This window comes from Anas platyrhynchos, chromosome 2 (assembly GCF_047663525.1).
Source record: "Anas platyrhynchos isolate ZD024472 breed Pekin duck chromosome 2, IASCAAS_PekinDuck_T2T, whole genome shotgun sequence".
Taxonomy (NCBI): Eukaryota; Metazoa; Chordata; class Aves; order Anseriformes; family Anatidae; genus Anas; species Anas platyrhynchos.
Genome location: NC_092588.1, coordinates 2,777,846 through 2,794,114, shown reverse-complemented (window position 1 = coordinate 2,794,114; position 16,269 = coordinate 2,777,846). Strand labels below are relative to the sequence as shown.

Here is a 16,269-nt window from a genome sequence, read left to right as displayed (position 1 = left end):
TCTGTCTGATTTACTTTAAAAAAATCTTCTTTCAGTAAATTATGTCTTTAAGATATCTTTCTGCTCTAAGTGAATCTGCATTCCACAGGAATTAAAACCTTCTTAACAGAAGCTTGGTGGATTTTTTTTTTTTTTGAAATCTTTTATTATTTTTAAGCTATACCTCCAACTTATCAAACGTATGTGTAAGAAAGAAGAAAGAAACAATAAGCATAAATGATAAAATGAACTGAGAAACAAACCTTTAGTGTTTTAAGACAATTCAGAAAACAATGTTTTTAAGACAAATTTCAGAAAAATGTGGATACATCTGCCTCCCCTGGAGGACGGTGAGGCTCCTACTGATGAGGACAACCATTCAGCCTCCCTGGAGTACACACAAAGAAAGCTGGGCATGTCCGAAGGGCTTTTCAGTCCCCAGAAGGTACAAATGACCCCACAGCTCCCCAGAAAAGACAGGGTTACTACGCTTCTTCCTATAATATCAATTAGGTGGGATGAATCTGAATTTTCTTAATCAATCATCCAAAAGGTAAACTAGCAGTGGTGGTTCTCCCATTTGGTTCAGGGGGACACCTGGTGTCACTTGAGATGTCCTAGGGTTCCACCAGGACCATGGATGTTATTTCAGAAGTGAGTGAACAGTAAGTCCTGTGCTAAACCTGCCAGTCCCACGCGTGTCTCAGACACCCTGGAGCATCTCAATAGCCTCAAGGGTCCTCCACCTTACTGTGATGACCTGAATCTTGACAGATGCCCTTGGCCAAGCCCACGTAGACACCTACCTGCAGGTGCCTTATCCATAATGAAGGTGACATGAAGATGTCATCGACAGCCACAGCTGAATCCAATACACCACAGACTTAACAACCACGTCCCGAATGCCAAAGTGTTTTCAAAACACTTTCATAAATCCAGCAAAACACTGCTGAGTGAGCTGGAGTGGACTGAAGTGCTCATTGTCATTCTTTAATTAATTCTTGTTGCTCAGACAGGCTTCAGGCTGGCACAGAGGCACTTCTCTTCCCGAAAGCAACCCAAACAAGCACCCTGCATACATCACAGGGGCAGTGGTTCCCTGGAGGCATCGCTTGATTTCACAAACGTGTAATGATGAGATAAACTGATTAAATGCTTTTATTTACCCCTGCAAATTCTCTCAGTGATGTGTCAAACTTACTGAGGAATGGAGAGGAAGATGGAATTCTTCTACTCCCAGCAAAGAATATGGCAAACCATACATGAATTTTGGCTTAATTTGCATTCCTGGGGAAAACAGGTCCCTCCTGAGGTCACTATTTGGCCAAAAGGCAGGTACAATCAGTGATCCAAAAGCTGCACTTTTTGCCCCTTTCAGGCCCATTGCCCTTGTCTCACCCCTGAGTAGCTCGGATCTCAAACTGAGCTTCCCGTTCAGCAAATACTTTGAATCTCCTTTGCAGTACTGCACCGTAATCAGTTCTGCTGCATAGCCCTAATAAAATCATTAAAGTATTATACATCAAAAAGCATGCACTTTGTCAGTGTTCTGCAGACAGTGACTGCTTCATGGGTATATATCCACTAATACTGCTTAGATGTGACAGTCAGGCTGTGGCCATAGGAATTTTCTTAATCAGGCCACAAATACAGGAGGATCTGTGTCCTTATGGGTTCTCTGATAGCAACCTTGTAGTGTCAGGGTGTCTGATTTTTCCAGGGGACTGGGAGGGATTTGTAACAGAGAGGACTGACTATTGCCAGTTCACTTCTACAAGAATAGGAGGCTTATTTTCATGCAGTGTACAGATGTAAAGCTGAGTCCTCCCTCAGCTGCAGAAAAACATATCTGCATATTTCTATCATCTGCAAATTGGAAAGGAAAAAAAAAAAAAGGAAAAAAAAACAATCAGGAAAAGGAGGTGGAAGCCTTTTTTTTTTTTTTTTCTTCAAATCAGGATAAATCAACGCATTTTGTAGCATGGACACATTCAAAAAACTCATCAGTGCTAAAAGCGCCAAAAATATCCTCTTCACATCTCTTCATTGAACAGGCAAATTCTCCTGGTGGTGACTGGTAAAGGAACCAAAAAATGCTGCAGCATGAGGAGTCATTGGCTCCATCCCATCCCTTATAAAAGGGGGGGTATGACTGTAATTCAATACAGCATCATATTGACCTTGCCCTGAAATAAGTTAAGCTAAGGCTAAGTGTTGAATGAGAGGATATACTTGTGTGTAAGCCCTCCAGGAAGCCTGGTTTGGGAAGTATGCAATAATGTCATGGTCAACCAGCCTGCAATAAAGGGACTCGCAGACCCATCCTGCCACTAACAACTCAATCCTGTAGCTTCATGATATCGATCAAATGATGCTTGCAAACTTTTCTGCTAAATATATATATGTATATGTAATAATAATAATAAAAGCCAACTTTATTTTTTACGTTTTTTCTTAACTCATATTTTTCCTAGGAAGAATATCCAGTGGTAGATGGGGAAGTTTTATCCTCCCTGCAGCCTGTGGACTGTCTCTTTGAGACAGCGATTTATCCGGGCACTTCATTTTCTTTTGCCCAAATTAAGGGCTAGTTACCGTCAGTGCCTAACATCAGGGAATCTCCTGAATCCCACAGCCTGGGACCAAGGAGGGAGATAAATTGCTTGGGAGCTTGGATTATTAAACCAATAGTTAGGAAAAAAAAATCTATACATTTTTCTTGCATGGGATCAGTACTTAACAAGTTGTTTGCAGCCATGTATCACTGGAAAAAGCTGTCAGCATTGCCTAATGGCCCTAGCTCCTCACCCGAGCTCCATGCATCCTTCTTCCTTTTGCTCCTGCTCCTTTCCCAATTAATCCGGGGTCAGTTGCATTCAGCCGACTCCATCTAGAGCTTCTTATGGGCATTTACATTTCCCTTTCCTTGCATTTTCTCCTTCCAGCTCCAAGCATGTCACACACAAGTATTAGAGCTGGCTCTGGGATGAGCTCTGACCAAGGTTTCTGACTGCTGCATCTCACATATACCCTGCTCACACATCACCAGCCACCTCTGCCTCACTGTCTAGAACTGGCACTCTGGAATGAATTTGTCCCAAATTCACTTGCCACAGGTGCAGTCCTTATCCCAAATGACTCAGCTATCAAAGGAAGAGAAGGCATTTCAGCAAAGGGAAGAGCCCAGGTTGACAGTGAGAAGTCTGCCCTCATCTGAATCAGCGTCCCTCTGATGCCCTTATGAGCCCTGTGCATAAGAGGTGGAAAGTCTGGGAGACTTTTTAAAAGTCAGGCAACTTGGCTTCATGTATTGTTTTTAGCAGGATCCTGCAGCAAGATAAGCAAACACTGTTGCAGTGCACAGACTATGGATACTAAATGTCCTTCATGGCAGGACCATTTCTCACCATGAACCCCTGATCTCAAATATTCTGCCTCCCCTCGCCTGCCTGACAGCCTCCCTTTAGCAGAGTGCTAAATAAGTCACCTAGTTAGTATGAAAGAGAAGGTGTGGTGATTTTATTATTTAGATATCCACAAACGCTATCATTTTTCTAATAGCCGAGGCTATAAACCTACCAAATGTTCACTCGTTGCTCTCAATCCGTCTTCCAAGTTAGAGGATGTTCAAGGAGAAGCATGCATCAGCCTTTGAAGGAAAGGGGTCGAGTGGCAAAGGAGCAAGAGTTTAAGCCATGATTTGCAGCTGGGGAAGCGGAAAATGCTGCCCCAAAGGTCTCACCTGAAGAGCTGACCCTCTGCTTGTTCCTGATCTTAGAGATATACGCAGCCCTGCTGGCTCTCATGATTCATGGCGCGCTGCTTTTTGCTGGTGCAGCTCTCATGAGAGATGGGCAGAGATGCACGCAGAGCATTCAAGGCTGCTCGCACACATCTGGCGGCGAAATGGGGTCAGTGTGAAGGACACACCAGTCTTAAGACAGGAGAAAACAATGGGATGATGGAGGGGAAGACAGCTGCTGGTCCTCCTCTGCTGGGCACCCTGCAACTGTTCGGTCTGGAGATGCAACAAGGAAAATAGGAGAAATCAAGAGAAACCTTCTATAAAGCCTGGGGAAAGGGGATAGATCAGGATAGTGGAAGCAGAGAGCTGGAGGAATTCTAAGGCTGATGACAGGGACAAGGAAGCATGGTTAAAATAAAAATATGCTACATTTAGCTACCTGGACAATTAATGATAATTCCAAGATCCAAAATAATCGTTGCAATTAGTGCCTTATGGATCTATTTATGTAACTGCTCAGGAAAGAAGAAAATTATCTAGCCATGTTTTTGAAGCGCTCTGAGGAGCCAAGGAATTGATTCTTAAATAAAAAAGAAGTAGTTTAGGAGCATAAGCACAATAGATGCTCTGGGTGATCGAAAGCCATCCTTGGTAAAAGATCTCCATTAGTTACAAGGGCAGTTTATGCTACAAATAATTTTGTACATGTAAACATCTTTCCTGATTACATTGATCTCCACAGGCTGACTCTTTACTCTTACATCCTCTCCAATCTCCTAAAATTAGATCCAAATCTTCTGACTATTATTACTATTACTATTTTTAATCCTCCAGTTTGCAAAACAGTGTATATGTGAATTATGGCAGATCTGAGGCACAGATGAAAGCAGTGGAATGGAGAGAGGGAAGAGACTGCAAACCAGTCTGAGAGATTATACTGCGTCGAGAAGGCAAGTCAAGCACATCAGGCACTTCTAAGGAGAATAATGCCAATATAAAGAAATAGAAACGAAATTCTCCCTTCCGTTCACAGCTGAACCTCACTAGGAAATGCAGTCATATATACAAAACCAGAACCACATCCTAAGTACTTGATTTTTGTATGCAGGCTGCATGAAGGGAAGCAGCTTTAATAAATTGTGCTACATTTGGAAAAGCCATTTTAATTCTCTAATTAGCATGCATACAATGAAAACTAACTGTGCGTGTTTGTGTATACACATATCCAGAAGAGAGTTTAATGAACTGTATCTATTGCAAGTGAAACTGAAGTTTCATCTTCTCTGTGCTGTACCGTGTGATGCTGTGATGCAAGTTTCAATACCACAGCACACTTTTCTGCCTATAAAATATCTTCTTGCTGGAAGGAAGGAAGGAAGGAAGGAAGGAAGGAAGGAAGGAAGGAAGGAAGGAAGGAAGGAAGGAAGGAAGGAAGGAAGGAAGGAAAAGAGCTACATAAGCATCCAAGTCTGGCTTCACATCAAAAAACAACAAAATAAACAACCCATACACAACCACAAAAAAGGGTTTTTCACCGTAGGCTATCATTTTCTGTTATCTACCTACCATTCTCCACCACCTGAAACCAGCACAAGCGAAACTTTATAGGATCAATACATGTCTTACCATCATTAATCACCAACAGAAAGGAGCAAAATGAAGTAAGCCTGACAAAAAAAGTGTCCAGCTATAAAAAAGGACAGGAAAAAAGGTGAGAAAAATGAAAAGGCTGGGACAAAGAGAGATCTGTAGCAATTCAAAAGAGACTCACAGTCCATCCTGCAGCTCTTGAGTATCGTTTGAGGTCCCCAGGGATCGAAGGCTTCTTTCCAGAGAGGTCACTGTCAACAGCAGAGAAAGAAAGATAAACAAGCAGCACACCTTTTCAAATAAAAAATAATGGATTTTCATTTGTTTGTCTTTTAATTTGTTTCCTTTCAAAACAACATAATGAAGTAGTGTTTAAACAGGTACCTTGTGACACAAAGGGGCCATCAGGCAATGCCCACTACCCCAAAATGGATAAATTGGGTCCCTAGGATGCAGCAATGGAGATTCCACAGATGCTGTGGCATGACAGGACATGAAAGCATAGCTGTGAATTGCTCCGAATGGACATTAAGAGCCTGAACTTTATCAGCCATTCTAGTATCTTCTAACTCATTGTTCAAGACTTTAACAGTCAAAATCTTTTCTTTAAGCTCAGATGAAGTGTGGTGTTTTACTATGATTATCTCATGTGCTTGAGCTGGAGAGCTTCTTGGGCTTTTCCATCAAGAGAGAAGAATGTTCTACCCTAAGTGATCCTAAGCTGGAAACATGGTTTGTTTCACAATACAAAATAACTTCATATTTAAGAAATGTATATAGGTTTGTGTGTATTCACTGCCACATCTTCATTCTCAGATTAACAGAAGATCATTACGTTTGGACTTAGCATGTCAGGTATGCAAAACACTTCAAGACCTTCAGTAATGAAAGATGCTAAATGAATGAGATTCTTTCTATTTACATGTGGGGTTTTCTCAGGAGGCTTCCAGCTGTAAAAAAAAACTGATGACCAGTTATCAGCCACACTTCAATATTTAAAGAAGGAAAAAAATATATATATTAGAAACATATCTCAGCTATTCCAGTTGAAATTTAAGATATCCTGTTTTAATGATTACAGTCTTGGTCTCGGTCTACAGCTTTGAACAAATCACTCAACTATTTTTTTCCATTGACAGACAAAACTGAATCCCCTCTTTTCTTCTGGGCTTCTGGGGGTTGACACAAAAAGCCACAAAAAGAGATAAAAACAACTTAATGTGCTTGGACATGGTATTCAAAGAAGCTTGAATACCACCACATATTTTCACCTTGCTTACTACGCTGCTAGATCGCAACAGCAGATCTCAGTACAGAGCTTGGCAGCTCAGTAAGATAAAGCCTTAAGGAACTGTCTATACTTGAGCTCATAATTATTATCCTTTGCTGGATGCACAATGTTTTAAGGAATAAATTGAGAGTTTTCACTAATAGCCATTTGCTTCTCTAGTTTAACAGCATTGATCCTGCAAAGATCTCACAGATATGATAACTCTCTCATTCTGTAACTCAATCCTAACAGCTCAAACTCCCATGGAAATTGTCCATTTCTAAGACTAAACTAAAAATACTTCCAGGCCCAGCAGCTCTTCAGGGCGCTGCAGAGCACGATGCTTGCTCGAATGTCCTTGGAGAACAGAGAGTGAGTTAAGGTAGCAGAAGCACTTTGTACGTTAAATTTCTAGGAACACGTTAACGTCATGTGTGCAGCTCAAGGAGGGAGAAGAGCAGCTACAGCATCCAGGCACCTTTCTAACCTGAGCTGCAAAACCAAGGCTATCCAAAGTGAAGGACTCTCTTCCAGCTCTTCCTAGAAATGAACACAGGCTTGAGGGAAGACAGATCTGATAGGCGGGTGCTTCTTTGCAAGAGCAGTATGGACCTTTGCTGCTGCCTGCTTCGGAGAAGAATGGAGGAGGAAGCAGTTTTCTTTTTGCACTAAAATGTTCAAAACTTGCACGCAGAAAAATCTGAGGCAGGATTGCAAAAGAGGAGCAAAGCACTCGTTGGTGAGGTGAGAAAATGACTCAGGTTTAAGTCCCCATCCTAAAATTTGATCTAATATTTTAACTCCAGTGTAATATAGTAACACATATACATAAAGGTAAGTTATCCCTATAGGACAAGATATGTGCTGTGGAACACACAAGATGTTGGCATTTGATACGGCTTTTACCTGGGAAATAGCACAACTGAGACGCAAACTTGAGCTGGATCTCAGGGGACTGAGCTCTTTTGTATTTTGGGACAGTCCTACCTTGCTTTGGATAAGAAGAGCTCTTGAAATCTGCATGGTTCTTGTTGTGGATATGGAAAGTCCCCCCAGTTTACCAGTTCTGACCATTTGAGCTCTCAAAGAAGCAAAATGTCAAGTTATGATGGAGTGATGCTGTGAAGCCGGTGCTAAAACAGACATTTTACTTAAAAATCCTTGTACACTTAACATTAAAAAGGCATATGCTAGTCTTCCAAGATGAGGCATCCACAGAGATCACTGCTGTTGGATCTGCACTGATTTACATAAACTGAAAGTTTGGCACCACTTGTCTACGCCATCGCAATCCTTAAAATCATTGGGGGATGAGAAACCATCCCTAGATGGCAACGGAGACTTTATCACACCTGGGGGATGCTGAAAAATCCTTTGCTCAGCCTCTCAGATCAAGGTAATGGGACTGTGCCTGGCACCAGCCTGTCACAGGGAGTCATTAATGAGCAAGTAACAGGAATTAGAGAGGGAAGAGACCCATTAGAGCACTCAGGTTCTCCATCTGGCCAGAACAGGTCTGATTCCTGCAGTATATCCTCCAGCGATCAGCCCTTTAGACACGATGCGCCAACCTAGCTCCGTTTACGAGTGTTATTTATTTTACTTATTTATAAGGCATTTACTGAGAGGCAGCTAAAAGCCATGCTCTGACAGAAATGCAAAACCTTCATAAAAATGAGTAGAAAAAAAGCCATCAACCAGTCAAACTCACCTAGTACCTGAGCTGCTTTTTGTGTGTGTGTGTGTTTTTTTTTCCCACCCAAGTGGAAAAATCAACTAAAGAAGGAAACGTTAAACTCAAAGAAGCCAAAGCCTTATCAGACAAACTTCCCTATGCTCAACAGAGACAGTCACCAAAGAGCTAGAGACAGAAAGCAGATGCAAAGAATAGGTAAAAGTTCCCTCTACCCCTTGACACTTTTTTAAGAGATGGGTTAAAAAAAGTCCCTAAGCTCATGAACTGGCAGAAGAATGATCCAGTGGCACATAAACAGAACCAACGATCCTGGTTATGGCTTTTATTCAACACAAAAGGAAGATTTCCATATCCACAGTAGAAAAGGGGAGCGGGAGGCATTTATATGTGAGATCTGCCAAGATTAGCTCAGAGCCGCAGAGATTCCCCTTGGTCAGGAGCCAAGTCCTCAACCGCCAAATATGAATTTAAATCACCCCAAAGACTTAGGCTTCTGCAAAAAGTTAGGAGAGCAAGGAGGAACAAGACATGCAGCATGTACTATTTTTGTAGTGACACCAAACAAAAATCAGCGGTGCTTTAAAATCCCAGTATAGAGCTGATTTCTTGTCTCATTAAGAATACTCATTCTTCAAAGATAGAAAAAATGCAGCTGCCCACAACCTTGCATTTTGGAAATTCAAACAACAGAGGCATAGCACATGGAGCTCATGGCACCTTTAGCATCTCAAAGGGGAGAGGAGCATTTCTGGTGCCTGTTTTGGTCTCCAAATGCAGTGGAGGACTTGGGAAGCCTCTAGGAGGCTGGGGTAAGGCAGGAAAAGAAGGAAAAAGGGAGCTGTAATTGGATTTATGCAACCCAGAAGGACATTCAACACACCACGCCCGGAGCAACAGGAGCACCAAGCATCATCTGGTGGGCATCTGCAATGCAGCCACCTGCTCCTTGATCAGCCCCTTGCATGGTGGTGCACACACAGCTCTGACTTTTGCTACAAGCTCGGACACGGAGTTTGCTGGGTTGGCTGAAGAGACCATATGGTACAGCTGTGCAAGGCAGGAGGGATCTTGGGCATCCTTTCCCGTTTTATAAACCTACAAAGTTCTCCATCTAGGGTGGATTAGCTTTGCAAAAATTTGAGCAGCACAGCCAGCTTATGAAGAAGCCACACACAAGTTGAAGCAAACTGACTTCAGCAGACTCAAATAATCCGAGCGGTGAACAGAGCAACAACAGCATAGTATCTTATGGGCATTTTCTCAACCTAAAAGCACTTTAAAAAACATTATAAATTCATAGATTCATAGATTTTAAAGGCCAGATAGCGCAATTCTGATTATCCAGTCTGATTTCCTACCATAAAATTTTGCCCCATCACTCCTACCCTGAGGCTGTAGATTGTAGCTGGACTCCAGTATCTCTTACAAAAAGGCATCTGAATCTTGATTTAAAGGTTTGAAGTCGCACCAAATCCATCACGTCCCTTCAATAAGCAGTTCTAATGGCTAGTTATCCTCATACAGAAAGATTGAATTTGTCTAGCTTTGACTCCTATCTCCTGATCTCATTATGTGTGAGGATGTTAGATTAATGAGCCCTACGCAATCTATTTGAAGTCTTTCTTCCCACAGAGGTACTTACAGACCACGATTGAGTCCTCTCAAACGTCTCAAACAGAAGTTCGGATGGCATGCATTTTAAAGTCTGATTCGCAGACTTCAAACAGTTGTCATAGCTCTTCTCTGTACCCTCTCCAATTTTGCAGAATAGTTTTAAGTATAGGTGCTGTCATTACCTGCTTCAGAGAGCACTTGGTGCAGGCACCTCTAACAGAAAGCACATCTTCGTGCACTCTGTACTGTCTTAAAAGGAGAAGCAAAGACCACCAGAAAGTGCTCAAAACAGAATTGAGGGGACAAATGCAATTATAAAAAAGAATACAAATATAAATTGGATTGTGGCATTTCAAGAAAGGATGCACCACTCATCTTAAAGGCTTCTCAGCACAAACTCCACTAGGGGAGGAATTGCAGCACAGACATGCCTAACCTGGTTAGCTGGAGTATTAATAGCACTCGTAGCCTCAAGTAGGTTGCAAAATTTCATGCTGAGCCCTGAAATAGCCAGCAGCCGAAGTACCGCTGCCATTCAACATTGCCATTGTGTCCAGATAGCACATAGCGCTGGAAGAAGAAAGACTGGTGCTAATTAAGGTGTTTCTGTATGTAATAAAATGGTCATACCCTATCCATAAGCCAAGTACCAGTAAGCACATCTGGGAGCTTCAAGCTGCCACAGCAGCCTCAAGTCCAGGTCACAACACTGGAGGTTTCCCAAGGAAAAGCTCGTGTAAAAAGACCTGTGAGACCTGGTAGACACCGAGTAGAACATCAAGCAGCAATGTGGCCTTCTGGCAAAGAAACCCAATGGTATCTTGGGCTGCATTACAAGGTCGAGGGAGGTGATGCTTCCCCTCTGCTCAGCCCTGGGGAGGTCACTTCTGCAGGGCATCATTCTACTTCATCCCAAGTCCCATCACTGCTCTCCAGCATTACAGAGGGTACATATAAGTGAAACCCCAAGGTGACTTGCAATGGCTGAATTTCTCAACTTGTGCTCTTTGAAGAATGTTGCCAAACTTCTACCCGAGCAGTTTTCCAGAAGGCTATAAATAACGTGTTTTAAGCTACTGCTTGTTCAGTGTATCAATCAGTTACTCTTAAAAATAACAACCACTAAAAAAAAAAAGAAAAAGAAAAAAGGGAACATGAAGTGTCCATTTCCCATTTTGCTTTTGTCCCATTCAGAATCATCTTATATGTGAGACTTTGACAAACCACTGAAGAATCATAGACTCATGGAGGTTGAAGGGGATCTCCGGAGGTCTCTAGTCTAACGTTTTGCTCAAAGATCCACTTGAAAGCAAGGTCTTTTTCCAGCTCTGATTATCTCAAAGGATAGAGATCCCACAGCCTCTGTGGGCTCCCATTTGAGCCAGGTGGCCAGAACCGTTTCCATCATATTGAATGTCATACATTTCAGATTGTGCACATTGCCTCTGGTCCTTCCACCACGAACATCCGATAGTTCTGGCTTCACCTTCTCTACAGTCTCATATTGGGTAATTACAGACAAGAGCAGGATCACTGTTAATTCCTGTTCAACTTGTGGTTCACCACTACTCCCAGGACTTTTCTTCATAACAGCTTTATAGCAAGCCAGCACCCATCCTGTCCTCTTGCACGGGATTATTCCATCCAAAGACATAAGAGGAGGTATGAAGAATTATTTTTCTTCTTATTTTACAGCCAACTGAGCACCTGAATACCTTCACAGGGCCACCTGGTTTCTGGCCTTCAACTTCACCCTCTGGGATACAGGAGAGCAGTAACATCTGTGTTACAGGAGGTCCTCAAGCTCTGACCCAAGGTGAAGACGATTGTCAAAAGCAAACTCAAACTTATCCATTTCTTGTAGTCATAGAAATCTCTGCACTTGAATTTGCCTGGCAGATGGAGGCATGACTGCTCTGCAGCATGCAAGAATCCTGATAGACAAAAGATGACTGCATTTCATATCTGCTTCCCATCCTTCTTCAAGCAAGGATTCCTTGTTAGAAAGACAGGGACCTTTCCCCAGGACACATGGGGAGAATTACAACAAGCAGGAGGCCCTGAGATCCTTGCTTTACACCCAGCCCAGTGCAATGTCTCACCAGATCCCCTTCGACACAGATCAGACCAAATGGAGAAGCTGGCCAGGTAATTCACAACATCATGAATTTAAATCCTTGTCTGGCAGTGGTGTATTTTAGAACTGCGATGTTATGGCATTAACAGCTATTCAGCAATGTTCCTTTATAGCTACCTGCAAAATACGGCTCTAGATCCCACCCCAACAAGGCGCTGATGAGCCAGAGAACACCTCCAAAGGAGGGAAGCATTCTGCACCTCCAGTGTCCAGGGAGACACGAGCAGGAATAGCATCGCTGCTCCATCTACAGAGTGAAGAATAACAGAAGAGTTTTGGTGCTGGTGTTTTTATAAGGGAGATGGATGTTTTGCAGGCTCGTGTGACAGGCTCTGAACACAGTAGTGCTGCAACACATTAGAAAATGAGTCTGGCTTGTTCCACCTTTCTGCGCTCTAACTCCCCATTGTAACAGATGACACAATTAAAAATAGAAAAGGATGTGGTCTCAGTAAGAATCGGAATATATCTGTGCCTGCTTAATGCAACATATGGTGGAATATTTTTACATCTTATAAAGAACTGTGTATTGGACATGTGCTGGTGCTCGTGAGATGCAGCAGCAAGAAAACTGCATTAATATTTGCTCCCTGACAACAGGAGCTGTCATACGCCGTGTACACGCACAGGAGTCATCAGCAGGACAGCACACAATCGACTAGGAAACCTTTCATTATACGCACCATTGGAGTTAATTCGGAAGACGTTGGCTGAAGTCTCCTGAAATAGTTCCTGCAGTTCGCTGGGATCAATCTGGGTGGCTGCAAAGACAAAAAGGGAGAGACCTGTTAATAGTGGAGACTATAAAGAGTCGCTTTGAAGGGGGCTCCCCTCCCAGAAGAGCCTCCAAATTTGGACACCCAGCTGAGCACCTTTACAATAGAGCTGTCACCAAAATGCTGTATTTTATATACACACAGGTTATAGCAACGGCGATGTGCTGTCATACTCCACGCAGAGAACGGGCAACACCAACACCTACAAAGGATTTCCAGGATTTTCTCCTGGAAAGCAAAATAATATTTGCTCACTGCGGTGTTGCTTCAGGAAGAAGAGAATTGGTGAAGGTCCCTGTCCTGTCCCAGCAGTGCTGTGCAAACCCACAGCAGCCTGAAGTGTTCCCTACTTAGCTGAAAGATGTAACAAAGCACTGAATCGAAACTCCTGCATTCCCTCTTTCATTAAAACACTTATTAACCATTAATTCATTGCTGTGGGCTCATCCTCGCTGCAAATTTAGCCCAGCTAGGGGGTCGGATGTAGCCTTACATGGCGTGTGATCACTGATCACAGGCAGATACCCACTGCATCCCCATTTCCATCAGGCAGCAAAGGTGACACTGAGATACAGCGGATAAGGTTTACACGGATCGAGGCAGCCTCTGCAGGAATTATCGGCAACTGGAATAGAAACGATCTCTGCTCATTTACCAAGTGGGCATGCCAGAGCTGCAAATGAATGAGAAACTGCAACTTCATCCCCAGAGAAGGAGAGATGTGAGGTTGGACTGGGCTATACCACAGAGAAAGGACACATCGCTTAAATAAACATTCAACAAGGGTTGGGGTTTTGGTTGGCAACAGTCCCCAGAGACAGACTCATTTCCCCTTTAGCACCAGCATTACGGCAGCAGCTCTGCAGATTTTCCCAGGTTTTGCCCCATTCTGCCTCCCACCTGGGTCAGCTTTTGTGAGTTTCCTAGAAACTGCTCTACCTGCAACCTTGGCCAAGGCCAAAGCACCGTAGGGCTTGTCCCCCTGACATTGAAATAGTTACAGTATGGAGCTGCAGCAGTACAGACACTCAGACAGGAGCTGTTATTCATGTTTTCAAGTCAGCAGACTGTAATCACAACATATTCTGCATCCCCTACCCAAATTCCTCTATGCTATTAAAGCACTGCACTCCCAGCCTGCATCTGGAAGAGCAGAAAGTCAAGGATGGGGCAAGGCAAAACCCCACAAATCTCAATCTGAACGAAAATCCCTCCCGATGCCCTGCTTAGGGTGGCCCTGAGGACGTCCCCCAACACTTCAGGACAAGCCTCATGTTCAATCTGGGCATCCAGGGGGTTTCCCACTGCTTCTCACCCATCTCACCCACAGCAATCCTTGTACGAGACGATTCGGCCTTGTCCCAGCCATAAATAAAGTCCTGGCTGGGTCTGTCAGGTTGACACAAATCCAGGGCATTAAATGGTGTTTAATCAAAGTGCACAGGGCCTCGTTGCCAGAGATTTTCCCACTCTTCTCCTTCCACACTTCCTCCTAAATCAGCTGTCCCAGACACTCCTCTCCACTGCTTCATGTATCGGGCTACAGAACAAGAAATTAGCTTGGGCTTGTCTGTCCCCCAGGAATTTCACTTGTTACTAACAAGATCCAGCTTTCATTAAATCACTGGGAAAAGAGCAGCACAGGAAAAGGCTTTAGATCTTTACAGGCTGCGCTGACCCTGGTTTCAGGAGGCTTTTCTTGAATTTTTCAACAAAATTTAAATTTCTGGGTTAGTAATAGGGGAGGATGGGCACACGGTGGCCAGGACAAGGTTTCAGGGTGGCACTTCCAGTCTCATGCAGTGGTCCATGCATTTTGTGATAGAGGTTCTTTGGATGGGTTCTTTTTTGGGGGAGAAAAAATAGTTTATGTGCTTTTTTTCCATGTTGCTGGTTGGAGCTCTAGATAAGCCACCATGCAACCAAGTCAGGGTTGTAAATTCCTCCAAATCCCCAGTTTCAAGCACCCAGCGAGGCACAGAATTACATTAACCACCCCCCAAAATTAACCAAACCCAACTGCCCAGAAATTCAGGATTCACCCCTTCCCTGCATGGCCACGGAGAGACCGATTTGCTCATCCTCTACTACGTTTCCCTAATGGAAGAGAGGCAAAACAGGACTGGACAATGCATGAGGATCATATTCTAAGGACGTGGAAATATTAAACATTTTAAGCCTCAGCAGGATGATATTTATTTTGGCTGGATGCATGAGGACCAAGAGGTGAAGAACTCCCCCTTCCAAGGCTTAAAGTCTCAATCCACAAATATCTAGCAGAGAGACACACCTCACCTCCAAATGACAAACAAACATGAACTAAATTAAAAATAAATAAATAAAACAAAATAATGGATGCAACCTTTGGCCAGAATTTCCAAACACTTTGAAAATGTAATGCTCAGAGAATTGCTTGTCTAACAAAACTGCACAGAATCTGGCTTACCAGATCTTCTGTATTTCCCTGCACCTGGACTTTTATTTCATGTTGGAATATGGTGCCAGCTCTGTTTTTCTTTTCATTTTTTTTTCTTTTTCTTTTTTTTTTTTTTTTTCAGGAAAGATAAGAAAATAGTAGCAGGGATGTTGTTTTACACTGCTGCTGCAATTTCGAGCTTCCACACGTCGAGCAGAAATGTTGTAACTATTCATGGAGGATTCAGCAGTCCAAGCAGACAAGCAAAACAATTTAAAAACAGCAGCAGAAAGCAAAGCAAAAATGCATCTGTACTGCCAAGCTAAGTGAAGACATATCAAGGCTGTGAAAGAAAGTGAATGTGAGGCACATTTGTGTCTAATAAAAAATTAAATGTCTTCGACTGCATAAAGGGACTGCTAAAATATTACGATTCCCTGAGAAGGAGCACGAGGTTGCTGATATGCAGTAAATACTTGCCATGCCCTGATGCTAATAGAGGTCGGCACCACAACTGGGGAAAGGTGACTTTTAATTACACCGTGGGTCCTGAAAGCCATGAGGAGTTTGCAGTGGAAATGTTACAGAATCCCGCATCCAAATTGCTTCTCCTCTGTTTCCTTAATTGCCAAAACCACTTTTATAACTTCCCAGTGTTTTCCTCATTTGCTTTTCCAGCAGAATCCCCTTGGCGAGGGACAGGACAAGACAATTTCCTATGCTACCAACTCCACCTCCTCCCCACCTAGCAAATAGTGACAAACTGACGCATTTATTTCAGCTGCTAAAGAAGCAGCAGCCAACGATGGCATTTCTGAAATATTCCTACTATTCTGTAGGAAACTAGTCCAAAATAAACATTGAGAGAACATACACACCAGCAAATAAGAGAGAGTTGGGGAGAAAGATTGTATTTTAGTGTTAGCTGGCTCCCCAGCTCTGTTTTGGACCAGCCTTTGCCAAGACAAACTGGAGCTGTTTGGGGCACAGTTTATCACAGAGATTGCTTCTCTGGGCAAAAGCAGTGAGACTGAACCAAATTTGCC

General features: G+C 43.1%; 1 protein-coding gene across 4 annotated transcripts in view; it reads right to left on the bottom strand.

Annotated features, from left to right (window-relative positions):
• TSNARE1 (t-SNARE domain containing 1) overlaps positions 1 to 16,269 on the bottom strand; it is a 448,956-nt gene that overhangs the window by 289,222 nt on the left and 143,465 nt on the right. For all 4 annotated transcript variants that reach the window (XR_011807322.1, XM_038174847.2, XM_038174848.2 and 1 more), the window contains 2 exons: positions 12,715 to 12,792; positions 5,496 to 5,565 (listed from right to left, as the gene is read on the bottom strand). Coding sequence is in view for 3 of the 4 variants with exons in the window: in XM_038174847.2 (XP_038030775.1) it covers positions 5,496 to 5,565; positions 12,715 to 12,792 (148 nt within the window). In the remaining variant the exon portion in view is untranslated. The remainder of the gene's footprint in view (positions 1 to 5,495; positions 5,566 to 12,714; positions 12,793 to 16,269) is intronic.